The following is a 12,577-nucleotide window of genomic DNA, read 5'->3' as shown; positions in this document are numbered from 1 at the left end:
AGCTCAGGCTTTAACTAGAACTTCACAATACCACCTCAGTACTAAATTTACAAATCTAATCAAGACCACAAGGATGTTCATAAAAGCATGAATAGATAAAAACAAAGTCCCTAAACAGAATAAATCTTCAGAAAATTTAGCCTAAAACTCACCTGAGTATATTTTAAATGGATCCTTAATTTACAATATTGCAAGCATCACTGCATGAGAAACAGAAAAAAGATATATTCTGTTTTCACATATTCACATTCTAAAATTCAACGTGCTAATTTCCTCTCCTGAAACGTTAAAAATGTAGTACATATATAAATGACGCTGATTCTTTAAGATCAAGGTTTAAGATCGTTATTTCTGAGCTTCCATACCTCAGCCAATGGCAACCAGAAGCAGCAGCAGTGAGCCCTACTGCATTTGCTCATCCATGCAACAAACTGACAGCTCTAATGTACCAAGCACAGTGAGAGGCTCTGAAAATAAGTGCATTTGTTTTCCTGTTCATTTCTGTTCCTCAGAACAGAGATTTGTAAGTGGGAGACTGAGGGAAAGGAGATGCCAAAAGCAAATTCTGCAAAAAAGATCTTATTTAATGGTGACGCTTCAAGATACTCTCTTTAAGATTAAAGAAAAAGATGTACACCAATACTATTTCAATTTAATCATGTATTAGAAGTTATAGCCAATGAAAAGTTAAATAAGAATAAGGCATAGAAAGGAAGAAATAAAACTGTCATCATTTGCAGCAAATCAAGAAATAACCTACAAAATTTAACCATTAATAAGGGAGTTTAATAAGGTTGCCAGAAACAAAGTAAACTACTACATTTAAAGGGACAAAAACAAAAAGTAATTAGGAAAAGTTGATAGAATTTAATAAAAGCTATGAAAGCCTTTTAATGGAGAAATGATAAATCTTTACTGAAAGACATTAAAGAAGACTAAATAAGAAATGCAAATCAAAACCACTATGAGGTACCATTTCACACCAGTCAGAATGGCTGTGATCCAAAAGTCTACAAATAATAAATGCTGGAGAGGGTGTGGAGAAAAGGGAACCCTCTTACACTGTTGGTGGGAATGCAAACTAGTACAGCCACTATGGAGAACAGTGTGGAGATTCCTTAAAAAACTGGAAATAGAACTGCCTTATGATCCAGCAATCCCACTGCTGGGCATACACACTGAGGAAACCAGAAGGGAAAGAGACACGTGTACCCCAATGTTCATCGCAGCACTGGTTATAATAGCCAGGACATGGAAGCAACCTAGATGTCCATCAGCAGATGAATGGATAAGAAAGCTATGGTACATATACACAATGGAGTATTACTCAGCCATTAAAAAGAATACATTTGAATCAGTTCTAATGAGGTGAATGAAACTGGAGCCTATTATACAGAGTGAAGTAAGCCAGAAGGAAAAACATCAATACAGTATACTAACGCATATATATGGAATTTAGAAAGATGGTAACAATAACCCTGTGTACGAGACAGCAAAAGAGACACTGATGTATAGAACAGTCTTATGGACTCTGTGGGAGAGGGAGAGGGTGGGAAGATTTGGGAGAATGACATTGAAACATGTAAAATATCATGTAAGAAACGAGTTGCCAGTCCAGGTTCGATGCACGAAACTGGATGCTTGGGGCTGGTGCACTGGGACGACCCAGAGGGATGGTATGGGGAGGGAGGAGGGAGGAGGGTTCAGGATGGGGAACACACGTATACCTGTGGCGGATTCATTTTGATATGTGGCAAAACTAATACAATTATGTAAAGTTTAAAAATAAAATCAATCAATGCAAACAAACAAAAAAAAAAGAAGACTAAATAAATGGAAAGATTCAATATTGTAAGGATATCGATTTTCAGCAGAGGAATCTACATATCCAATGTAATGCTAATAAAAACTCTAAGTCCTTGTAGACTTTGCCTAGCAGACTCTAAAGTTTGTATCAAAGATCAAGAGTAGCAAAGTCACTCTTGAAAAAAAAACAAGGTACAAGGTTTGCCCCACTAGGTATCAAGTCTTGTTACAAAGCTATAGCAATTATGATTTGTGTGGTAAGTACATAGGCATAAACTATATTAACAGAACAGATAGAGCCCAGAAACATACCCATCATTTATGATAAAGTGAGTACCACAGATCAAAAAGGAAAAGATAGTCTTATAATAAAACTGATTAAGCCAGTTATAGATAAAGAAAAACAAATCCTAAATCCATACCTGACAACAGAACATAATAATTTCCAGTACAACTGAAATGTGACAACAAAGAAACATGAAATTTTAAAAAGACAATCTCTGAGAGTATTTCTTGATATCTGGGTAGAAAATAATTTCTTAAATAAGACAAAAAAACATTAATTACCAAAAAAAAATCAATAAACTATAAATTTAAGAAATGTATGATAATCAAAAGAAATCTTAAGAAAAGCAAAATGACAAGCTATAAACTGGAAAAAGACATCTGTAATGTATATAACCAACAAAGGAGTAATATAATGAGTATATATTTTTAAAATTTACTTTTAATTGAAGGATAATTGCTTTGCAATATTGTATTGGTTTCTGCCATACATCAACATGAATCAGCCATAGGTATACATATGTCCCCTCTCTCTTGAACTCCTTCTTCTTAACAAAAAAAGGAGAACTCCAAAGAAAAATGAAACAAGAAATAAACAGGCACTGGAAAGAACAGAAAGCTTAAATGGACCACATATGTGGGGTAAGATGCTCTGCCTCATTAGGAATCAGAAAGGTTAACTACTGATAGAAGTCAAAATAAGACACGTCTAACACTCAACTGTTAAAATGGAAAACTAGTAAAACTTACAAAAACAACAAAATCAAATATTCAGGCTATGAAACAAGAAGGACTTTCACACACTAGTGGTGAAAGTAAAAACTGGTATTATTGTTTTGGCAAACAGTTTGGAATTACCTAATAAAACTGAATGTGAAAATGCCCTGTGAACCAGCTTGCGAATGTCAGATATACACATGTGGCCAAAGAAACCTATGATAATGTGTTATCTGAGCAAAAAACCTAGAAATAATCTGAATGACTATCAACAGAAAAATGGATAAACTGTAGTCTACTCCAACAGTAGTAGACTATATAAGAGCAAACACAAATAACAGCTGGAAGCATCAACATGCGTAAGTCTACAAAATATGAAATTCTGCACAAAAAAAGCCCTTCACAGAGAAAAACAGACAGTATGATTGTCTTTAGGATGTCTTAGGCAGGCAAAATTAAGTAATAATAAGTTTAGGACTATCTACAAAGACTGTATAACAGTAAACCAAGGGAATTTTAAATAAAGATCACTCCTGAAAGGAAAAGAGTAGAATGAAATGAGAAAGACTTGTATTTGTATAATATCCTATTACTTAAGTTGTGTTGTGGTAAGTATTCACTTGGTTATTATTCTCTAAATTATACATATACTTGATATACTGTTTGAAATATACATTTGACAATAAAATTTTTTTGAAAACTAAAAGAAAATAGAAAAGATAAATAACATAAGCATTAAGAATATATACAATTATCCAGAACTAATCATATACAATTTATACAGAACTAGTAAGAGCTAGCAATTACTGAGTTGTTCCACGTATCAAAAATAGTTCTAAGTGCTTTGCATATATGATCTCATTTAGCCTCATAATCCTAAAAGATGATGCTGTGAAAGAGCTGCACTCAATATGCCAGCAAATTTGGAAAACTCCAATCCCAAAGAAAGGCAATGCCAAAGAATGCTCAAACTACCGCACAATTACACTCATCTCACACACTACTAAAGTAATGCTCAAAATTCTTGAAGCCAGGCTTCAGCAATATGTGAACCGTGAAATTCCTGATGTTCAAGCTGGTTTTAGAAAAGGCAGAGGAACCAGAGATCAAATTGTCAACATCTGCTGGATCTTTGAAAAAGCAAGAGAGTTCCAGAAAAACATCTATTTCTGCTTTATTGACTATGCCAAAGCCTTTGACTGTGTGGATCACAAGAAACTGTGGGAAATTCTGAAAGAGATGGGAATACCAGACCACCTGACCTGCCTCTTGAGAAACCTGTATGCAGGTCAGGAAGCAACAGTTAGAACTGGACCTGGAACAACAGACTGGTTCCAAATAGGAAAAGGAATATGTCAAGGCTGTATACTGTCACCCTGCTTATTTAACTTATATGCAGAGTACATCAAGAGAAACGCTGGGCTAGAAGCACCAGCTGGAATCAAGATTGCCGGGAGAAATATCAATAACCTCAGATATGCAAATGACACCACCCTTATGGCAGAAAGTGAAGAAGAACTAAAGAGCCTCTTGATGGAAGTGAAAGAGGAGAGTGGAAAAAGGTGGCTTAAAGCTCAACATTGAGAAAACTAAGATCATGGCATCCGGTCCCATCACTTCATGGGAAATAGATGGGGAAACAGTGGAAACAGTGTCAGACTTTACTTTCTTGGGCTCCAAAATCACTGCAGATGGTGACTGCAGCCATGAAATTAAAAGATGCTTACTCCTTGGAAACTTATGACCAACCTAGACAGCATATTAAAAAGTAGAGACATTACTTTGTCAACAAAGGTCCATCTAGTCAAGGCTATGGTTTTTCCAGTAGTCATGTATGGATGTGAGAGTTGGACTATAAAGAAAGCTGAGCACTGAAGAATCGAAGCTTTGGAACTGTGGTGTTGGAGAAGACTCTTGAGAGTCCCTTGGACTGCAAGGAGATCCAACCAGTCCATCCTAAAGGAGATCAGTCCTGGGTGTTAATTGGAAGGACTGATGTTGAACCTAAAACTCCAATACTTTGGCCACCTGATGAGAAGAGCTGACTCATTTGAAAAGGCCCTGATGCGGGAAAGATTGAGGGCAGGAGGAGAAGGGAATGACAGAGGATGAGATGGTTGGATGGCATCACTGACTCAATGGACATGAATTTAGGTAAACTCCGGGAGTTGGTGATGGACAGGGAGGCCTGGCATGCTGTGGTTCACGGGGTCGCAAAGAGTCAGACACGACTGAGGGACTGAACTGAACTGAATCCTAGAGATAGTACTATTATTTGTCTCATCATCCAGATGAGGAAGCCAAGGCATAAAAGTTTAACTCCCCCAAGGTCACACTATCAGGAACTGATTCAAGCCCCTGGCAGATTAAGTGCAGAATCTACATTCTCTTTGCTTACCCACTAAATGGGGGTATGCATTTCATAACAGAAATAGAATAGACTTAAGAACTATGTAGAATCCAGTAAAAAATTTATGCACATACACCATACACATATACAAGGGAGTCCCTTGGACAGCAAGGAGAACAAACCAGTCAATTCTAAAGGAAATCAGTCCTGAAAATTCATTGGAAAGACTGATGCTGAAGCTAAGCTCCAGTATTTTGGTCACATGATGCAAACAGCCGACTCACTGGAAAAATCCCCTATGCTGGGAAAGATTAAAGGCAAAAGGAGAAGAGGGCATTAGAGGATGAGATGGCTGGATGGCATCACTGATGCAGTGGACATGAACTTGGGCAAACTCTGGGAGATGGTGAGGGACAGGGAGGCCTGGCATGCTGCAGTCCATAAAAGAGCCAGACAAGACTGAATGACTGTACAACGACCACACAATGTCTCTGAGTGAGGCTTTCTATTTTAAAAGCTGAGTTCCCTCCAAATTTAATACATTTATCATCAAAATTCTACTGAGATTGTATGGAGAATGAGCAGACAAGGGAACATCTCACAAAAAACTAAGCATACGCATGAGAATAACTAAGATAATATTAAAACAGTGATGAGCTATTCACACTGCTAAGTATTAAGCATACTAGAAAGCCAGTGTATTATAAGCAAAGAGATCAATGGGGCAGAAAACAGAGCCCAGAAATGGACATAACAATGCATTATTCATTCACTGTTGTTGGTCCTAACAAATCTGAAAAAAAAATTAGAAATATTCTTCAGATTGACTACAAGTTAAAAATAAAAGATAAAATGGTAAAAATACTCAAAGTACACACAGGTGAAAATTTACATAATTTGGGGGAAAGAAAAATATCTTACAAAACTTGATATCAAAGACAGAACTAATAAACTTGCACAGAACAGATCATAAAGAAATTAACTGTGGCATATAAATACATAAATAAAATGCCATAAAGTGAGGAAAAGTATTTGACATAAAAGATGAGTTGATATCCTTCATAAGTATCTTCTCCAAACCAACAGTAAAAAATTAACCACTGATAGGAAAACATACAACTCACAAAATAACAAATTTAACTGGAACAACATAAGGAAAATGCCTCCATTTCACTAGTAATCTGAAAACTGAAAAAATTAAACAATGATATATTTACCAGCTTGTGAAAATACTAAATAATCAGTGCTACCAAAAGAGGGGGGAAAAAAAAACCTCCAACTGCTCATCACAATAATTAAAACGTTAAAACTCTTTGGACTTTGGCAATATATATTAAAAAATGTGGCATAGTTTTTGAGTAATTCTACTTCTGCTAAATCATGATAAAAAAATTTTAGTCATTTAAAATTTAAACATCACAGTGATCTAATACTTGAATTTAAATTAGAAAATAAATAACTAAAAACAAGATAGCTAAATTAAGCTATTGTATACCCATAAAATGGAATACTGTGCAGTCATTAACAATACTATCACAGGGGAAAAAAAAATACTATCACAGGAAAAAAATGTTTTCACTAATTTGAAATATTTCCTGAGTACCTATTAGTGCAAGACACTGTTCAAGAACCTAGGAATAAAATAGTTTGTAGGAAAAACAAGGCACTGCCTTCAAGAAACTTATAAATGCAAAGAAATGATTAAGATTATTTCAGATAGTGATTTATGCTATGAATAAATTATCACAAGAGTAAAATATCTGTTCAATGAACAAATGAGATAATCATGTTAGGGATGAAGGAAAATGTAACTGAAAAAGGACAAAGGCTGTAAGTGCACTGAAGATGGCACAGAAATACTGCCCTGTCTTAGAAGATGAATATCCCCTTTTAACGGCATTATTTACCTTGATATAATATATTATACTGAGTGGAAACATGGCATAGTGGTTAAAAGCATGGACTCCAGAGCCTGAATGCCTGGATTACTTGATCCTTCTCACCTTACTTTCCACATCTGTAAGTCAGGGATAATAATAGCATCCATCTCATAGAATTGCTTCTGAGGACTGCATGAGCCTAAAAATGTTGTATGCTCATAAAGCAACAATTGAAGAGTTACAATAGGGACACCTATTATTTCTATGAAGTCACAACCTTTTGACTGTAACAACTAAATTCCTCTGGCTGAGGCTGAGGTAACAGGGTAGAATGTGACTGAGAGCAGCAGGGAGAATATTTTACCTGAGACAGGAAAAGAAAGCCTCTAGGAGGGGGTTACCACTACACAGGAATCAGTCATGCTAAGGTCGAGGGAAGGAACAGCTAAGTTTCTAAGGTAAGAATATAAAATTGAAAAAAAATTTACAATAAAGGGAACACTGCAGATTATAAGTGTCAAGTAAAATATCATCACAACTTAAGATGCATACACATTTTATATAAAAGTATATAAGTATATGTTCATACATGTAACTACATATATGTATAAGAAAAATGCTTTGATTTACGAAGTCATATTTTATTATTTCTTTAACTTGTTTGCCACTGCTTTTGGTCTTTGGTGTGTTTAATGATTATACAATTATGATTATTATCATTCAAACATGTTGTTCATTAATAAGGCCAAGGATACCGATTTACCTCCAGATAGTCACCTTTGCTATTGTCTAATGTGACAATCATACCTGTCACTGTATTGATACTGGTAAAACCAGGTGAACAGAAGAGGCCTGACACAATAATCACATCACTGGACACAGGCATCACTGTACATCTTTAAAAACTGAGTGGCACAAGTTTCCTTACCTCGGGCCATTGCTATCTTTTCTCCGTGTTGAACAGTTGCCTTGCTCAGTTTTGGATCGCTGATCTGTGAACTCATTTGCGTTCCTATCTACAATCTCTCCAGCATCCAGGGCTCTGTGGAGTCGATAGTTGACCATCTTCAGAACAATGAAAACAGCAGCTATCACAGGACAATAAACTGCTACTATAATCATGGAAGAAGGAAGGGCCTTAAAGAGAAAGAAAAGATAGGCATTTTAAAATCTTTTATACTTTATTCAACTAGAGAAATCTGTAGCTAAAATAACAAACACACACATTCTCACACAAAGCAACGACTGTGTTCCTAACACTAAACTGTAAAAGTATAAGACAGCACTATCTAATACAGTAGCCACTTGCTACCTATGGCTAGCGAGTGCTCGAAATGAGGCTAGCCCGAATTGAGATGTGCACTAACAGTAAAATAACAATGGGTTCTGAAAATTCAGCATGGAAAAAAGGGTGCAAAATATCTCAGTCTTTATATTAGTTGTTGAAATATATTTAGATTATATTGGGTTAAATAAAATATATAATGCAGCTTCCAGAAAATTTTAAATTACCTACATGGCTCACGTTACATGCCCAGTGGACAGCACTGGTATAAATAAAGTTCATGCCAAAAAGCTTATAATCCAAACAAAGAGTTAATGTATCACATTACATAATATGTGAATAAGACAGGGTTGTCCTCCAAATATAAATAATCCTTGTTTATGTGCTCCCTGTTAACTTTTTTTACGATATAAACACACTCATTTCCTTGGGCAGCAAGGTAAAGACACTGTGTTCACTATCTATGCTGACCTCACTGTCTCTTAAAAAATAAAAGTTGTTAATAATTAATCTCATAGATTAACTATGAGAGAAATTGTAGAATTGGGGGAAAAAAATTTCAGGTCTGCCTTTCAAAACAAAGAGTTAACCAGAAGGTCATATTTCTCAAAATCTCCTTTAATCAGACATTTTTCCTGAGAGCATTTAACCATAAATTTGTAACTAGTAATACAACTACCATTCCCCTGAGGCCTTTCTTTGCTGTCCTATAGTAAGTCACAGTTCAATATCTAGCTATAAGAAAAAAATTGAACAGCAGTTTTGCTTCCAAGTTCAAAACACTAAATTCATTCAGATTATTCTTTTAAGTCCAGGCTCTCTCCTTGTGTGGTTTGGGATCTTTGTTGCCAACTACTAAAGTAGCTGGTGCTTCTACTGAGCTACAACATAAACAATCATTGGTCTATTTGGAGACAAAAACGGAACTTAAATTTTTATTAGCTTTAAAGTTGTCTGCTCTGTCCTTGTGTAACAGAAAAGGGAGTAAAAATAAAACAGCAAAAATAAATCTGGCAAATGAAAACAAAAATTAGCAGAATTTCAAAGCAGTATGCCTGGGGATGGGGTGGTGAACCATAGGTACTAATCCTGTCCTAAACCATAAATTCCATCCATCAGTAATATCTGAACCAACTTTCCTTAATACCTTTCCAGATAAAGAAAAACTAGACAGCAATAACAAGGGGACTGCCTTCCTCCCAGAGTCCACCCTCAAATCCATCAGTCCTGTGGCTATTTCGCTGGGCACAAAGGGTCAACTGGGGGAAGAATTAAGAACCATTTTTCTAGAGCTACAGTGGGACAGTCAATTGGCACTGGGATCTAGCTTTTCTACTGGTATACCTGAAGCTTGGGGATGCTACCTTTACTCAATCATCCTAATGGAAAATTTCTTTTGGCTTATTCACCAAAAAAAAAAAGAAAGAAAGAAAGGTAAGTGCATAAGCTAAATCCTACCAAGTGCAGAATTCAGTTCCCTATCTGTACCACCTTTCACTTCCGGCAGACAGAGAATGCTGGGGGAAAAAGGAAGATGAAGGTCTTAGTAACCAAACATTGTCCGTAAACTTGAAAATGACAATTAATTAGAGGTAAAGGAAGAGGTTAGGTCATAAAGAAAAGGACTTTTTTTTTTTTTTGGCCACACTGCCCAGGATCTCAGTTCCCGGACCAGAGACTGAACTCAAGCCATGGCAGTTGAAATGTGGAGTCCTAACCACTGGATCTCCAGGAAAATCCCCAAAGGAATTCTTTTATTTTTATCTCATCTTTTTAGTCTAAAGAGTATGTATTTTACTACATAGGCAGAACTTTTGCACAAGTAAGTGAGGTAGTCACTTCTGAACTTTAGGACAATCCCATTCATCAAGGCACCCCATGGTAGGTGGGTATTGGGGGAGATGTTTATGAAAGTGTTACAAGGAACTGGGAAGAAGAACCAGGAAGTAGTAATATCTTTAACTGCTTAGTATTTTCAATACACCTATCTATATTAGCTTCCAGTAGGGTTTATCCCATTACTTGTGGAGTCCCCAAAGGAATGTTTTTAACCTTAGAGGTTTCCCATGGAGGCTGCCCCCAAAGGACTCAGAAAGGCCCTCGTATCACAACCACAGCTTGAGGAATTCAGCCCTCTTGCCACAGTCCCCTTCAGGGGGTTGAGGTTAAGGATTCCAGGTTAAGTTTTTCCTTTCAGAGGATGGGGCTGCAGAAGACAAGAAACTATTCCCATTGTCAAGATTCAGACATACATGCCCAAAGAAAAAATCTCAAAATATAATTTTCTATAATTCCAACTACATAGTCAAATTGATTTCAGCAGGCCACCTGGGAACTTCTCACAAGCTCAGAATATATTTTCCCCAAGGCACTGGCTTACAAATGAACCATTGAAACTTGAGCCTACCCATATTCCTGCCCTCTCCAGGAAGCTCAGACAGTAAATAATCTGCCTACAATGCAGAAGGCCTAGGTTCGATTCCTGGGTTAGGAAGATACCCAGGAAAAGAGAATGGCAACCCACTCCAGTATTCTTGCTTGGAGAATCCCATGGACAGAGAAGGCTGGTGGGCTACAGACCGTGGGGTTGCAAAGAGTCGGACACGACTGAGTGACTAACACATACACACATATGTATTTCTGCACGTTAGAATTTTATCTACATACTATTTTAATATGAATAGAACTATTAAAAATACTAAATCTTTTTCTGTTTACACTTGCATTTTATATTTATGTCACTCTAAAATAAAACATGTACTTGTATTTACATTTTTATCTACAGTAGAATGTGCTTAGGAAAGCAACATTAAAAAATACATATCAACAAGCTGGAAAGAGACCAAAGTAATATATACAGTACATACAGGCCACCATCAATATACATGTGTTAGGAGTAAAGATAGGCAGCTTAAAACATATACAAGAAGACAGAGCACAAATGCGAAAAATAAGGGAGGGAATAAAAGTCCTAAGAAATAAAAGTAAGGCTGTCTACTGATGGACTAAAATTATCTTCCATATTTTATAGGAATTTTTCTATACTTTAAATTTTCCCAACAAGAAAAGAAAAAGCTATTAGATGATCTGAATCTGTAAATTCTGGTCAAAGTCAATGTCTTTAGTTAAAATGTTATACTTGAGTGCAGGCTGAGTTGCTTAAGGCATGTCCGACTCTTTGTCACCCCGTGGACTGTAGCTCACCAGGCTCCTCTGTCCATGGGATTCTCCAGGCAAGAATACTGAAGAGGGTTGCCAGGCCCGCCTCCAGGCGATTTCCCAACCCAGGGATGGAACCTGCATCTCCTACTTCTCCGGCACTAACAGGTGGGTTCTTTACCACTCTATTTCTACCCTCCTGTTTCATAAAACAATTTTGTTCAGTTCATTTACATATATCTTTAGTTATCTAACTAAAAGCCATCATGAAAAAAAAAAAAGCCATAATGAGTTATCTAACATAGGCTTACACAGCACATTATCATCATTTTGGCATATATCATTTAAATTATTACATTTTGAATATGTATGATGTTGTTACTGCAAACTGTGTTTATAACAGATACCCATTTGTGTTTTATTAGGACAATTTTTATTCCTTTTCTGTTCATCTCATAAATGCATATTCCTATCTCCGTATCAACAAAAAGAAGACCAGGAGCTGACTGTGGCTCAGACCATGAACTCCTTATTACCAAATTCAGACTGAAATTGAAGAAAGTAGGGAAAACCACTAGACCATTCAGGTATGACCTAAATCAAATCCCTTATGATTATACAGTGGAAGTGAGAAATAGATTTAAGGGCCTAGATCTGATAGATAGAGTGCCTAATGAACTATGGACTGAGGTTCGTGACACTGTACAGGAGACAGGGATCAAGACCATCCCCATGGAAAAGAAATGCAAAAAAGCAAAATGGCTGTCTGGGGAGGCCTTACAAATAGCTGTGAAAAGAAGAGAAGAGAAAAGCAAAGGAGAAAAGGAAAGATATAAACATCTGAATGCAGAGTTCCAAAGAATAGCAAGGAGAGATAAGAAAGCCTTCCTCAGCAATCAATGCAAAGAAATAGAGGAAAACAGCAGAATAGGAAAGACTAGAGATCTCTTCAAGAAAATTAGAGATACCAAGGGAACATTTCATGCAAAGATGGGCTCAATAAAGGACAGAAATGGTATGGACCTAATAGAAGCAGAAGATATTAAGAAGAGATGGCAAGAATACACAGAAGAACTGTACAAAAAAGATCTTCAC

General features: G+C 36.4%; 1 protein-coding gene across 5 annotated transcripts in view; it reads right to left on the bottom strand.

The window, feature by feature from the left end:
- The window catches only part of PCNX1 (pecanex 1), a 184,648-nt gene that overhangs the window by 146,665 nt on the left and 25,406 nt on the right, over positions 1–12,577 (bottom strand). For all 5 annotated transcript variants that reach the window (XM_070797789.1, XM_070797791.1, XM_070797790.1 and 2 more), the window contains exon 2: positions 7,967–8,175. In XM_070797789.1, the coding sequence (XP_070653890.1) occupies positions 7,967–8,175 (209 nt within the window). The remainder of the gene's footprint in view (positions 1–7,966; positions 8,176–12,577) is intronic.

The sequence above is a fragment of the Bos indicus genome, chromosome 10 (genome assembly GCF_029378745.1).
Source record: "Bos indicus isolate NIAB-ARS_2022 breed Sahiwal x Tharparkar chromosome 10, NIAB-ARS_B.indTharparkar_mat_pri_1.0, whole genome shotgun sequence".
Taxonomy (NCBI): Eukaryota; Metazoa; Chordata; class Mammalia; order Artiodactyla; family Bovidae; genus Bos; species Bos indicus.
Note: the sequence above shows the minus strand (reverse complement) of the source record. Positions and strands in the feature narration are given on the sequence as shown.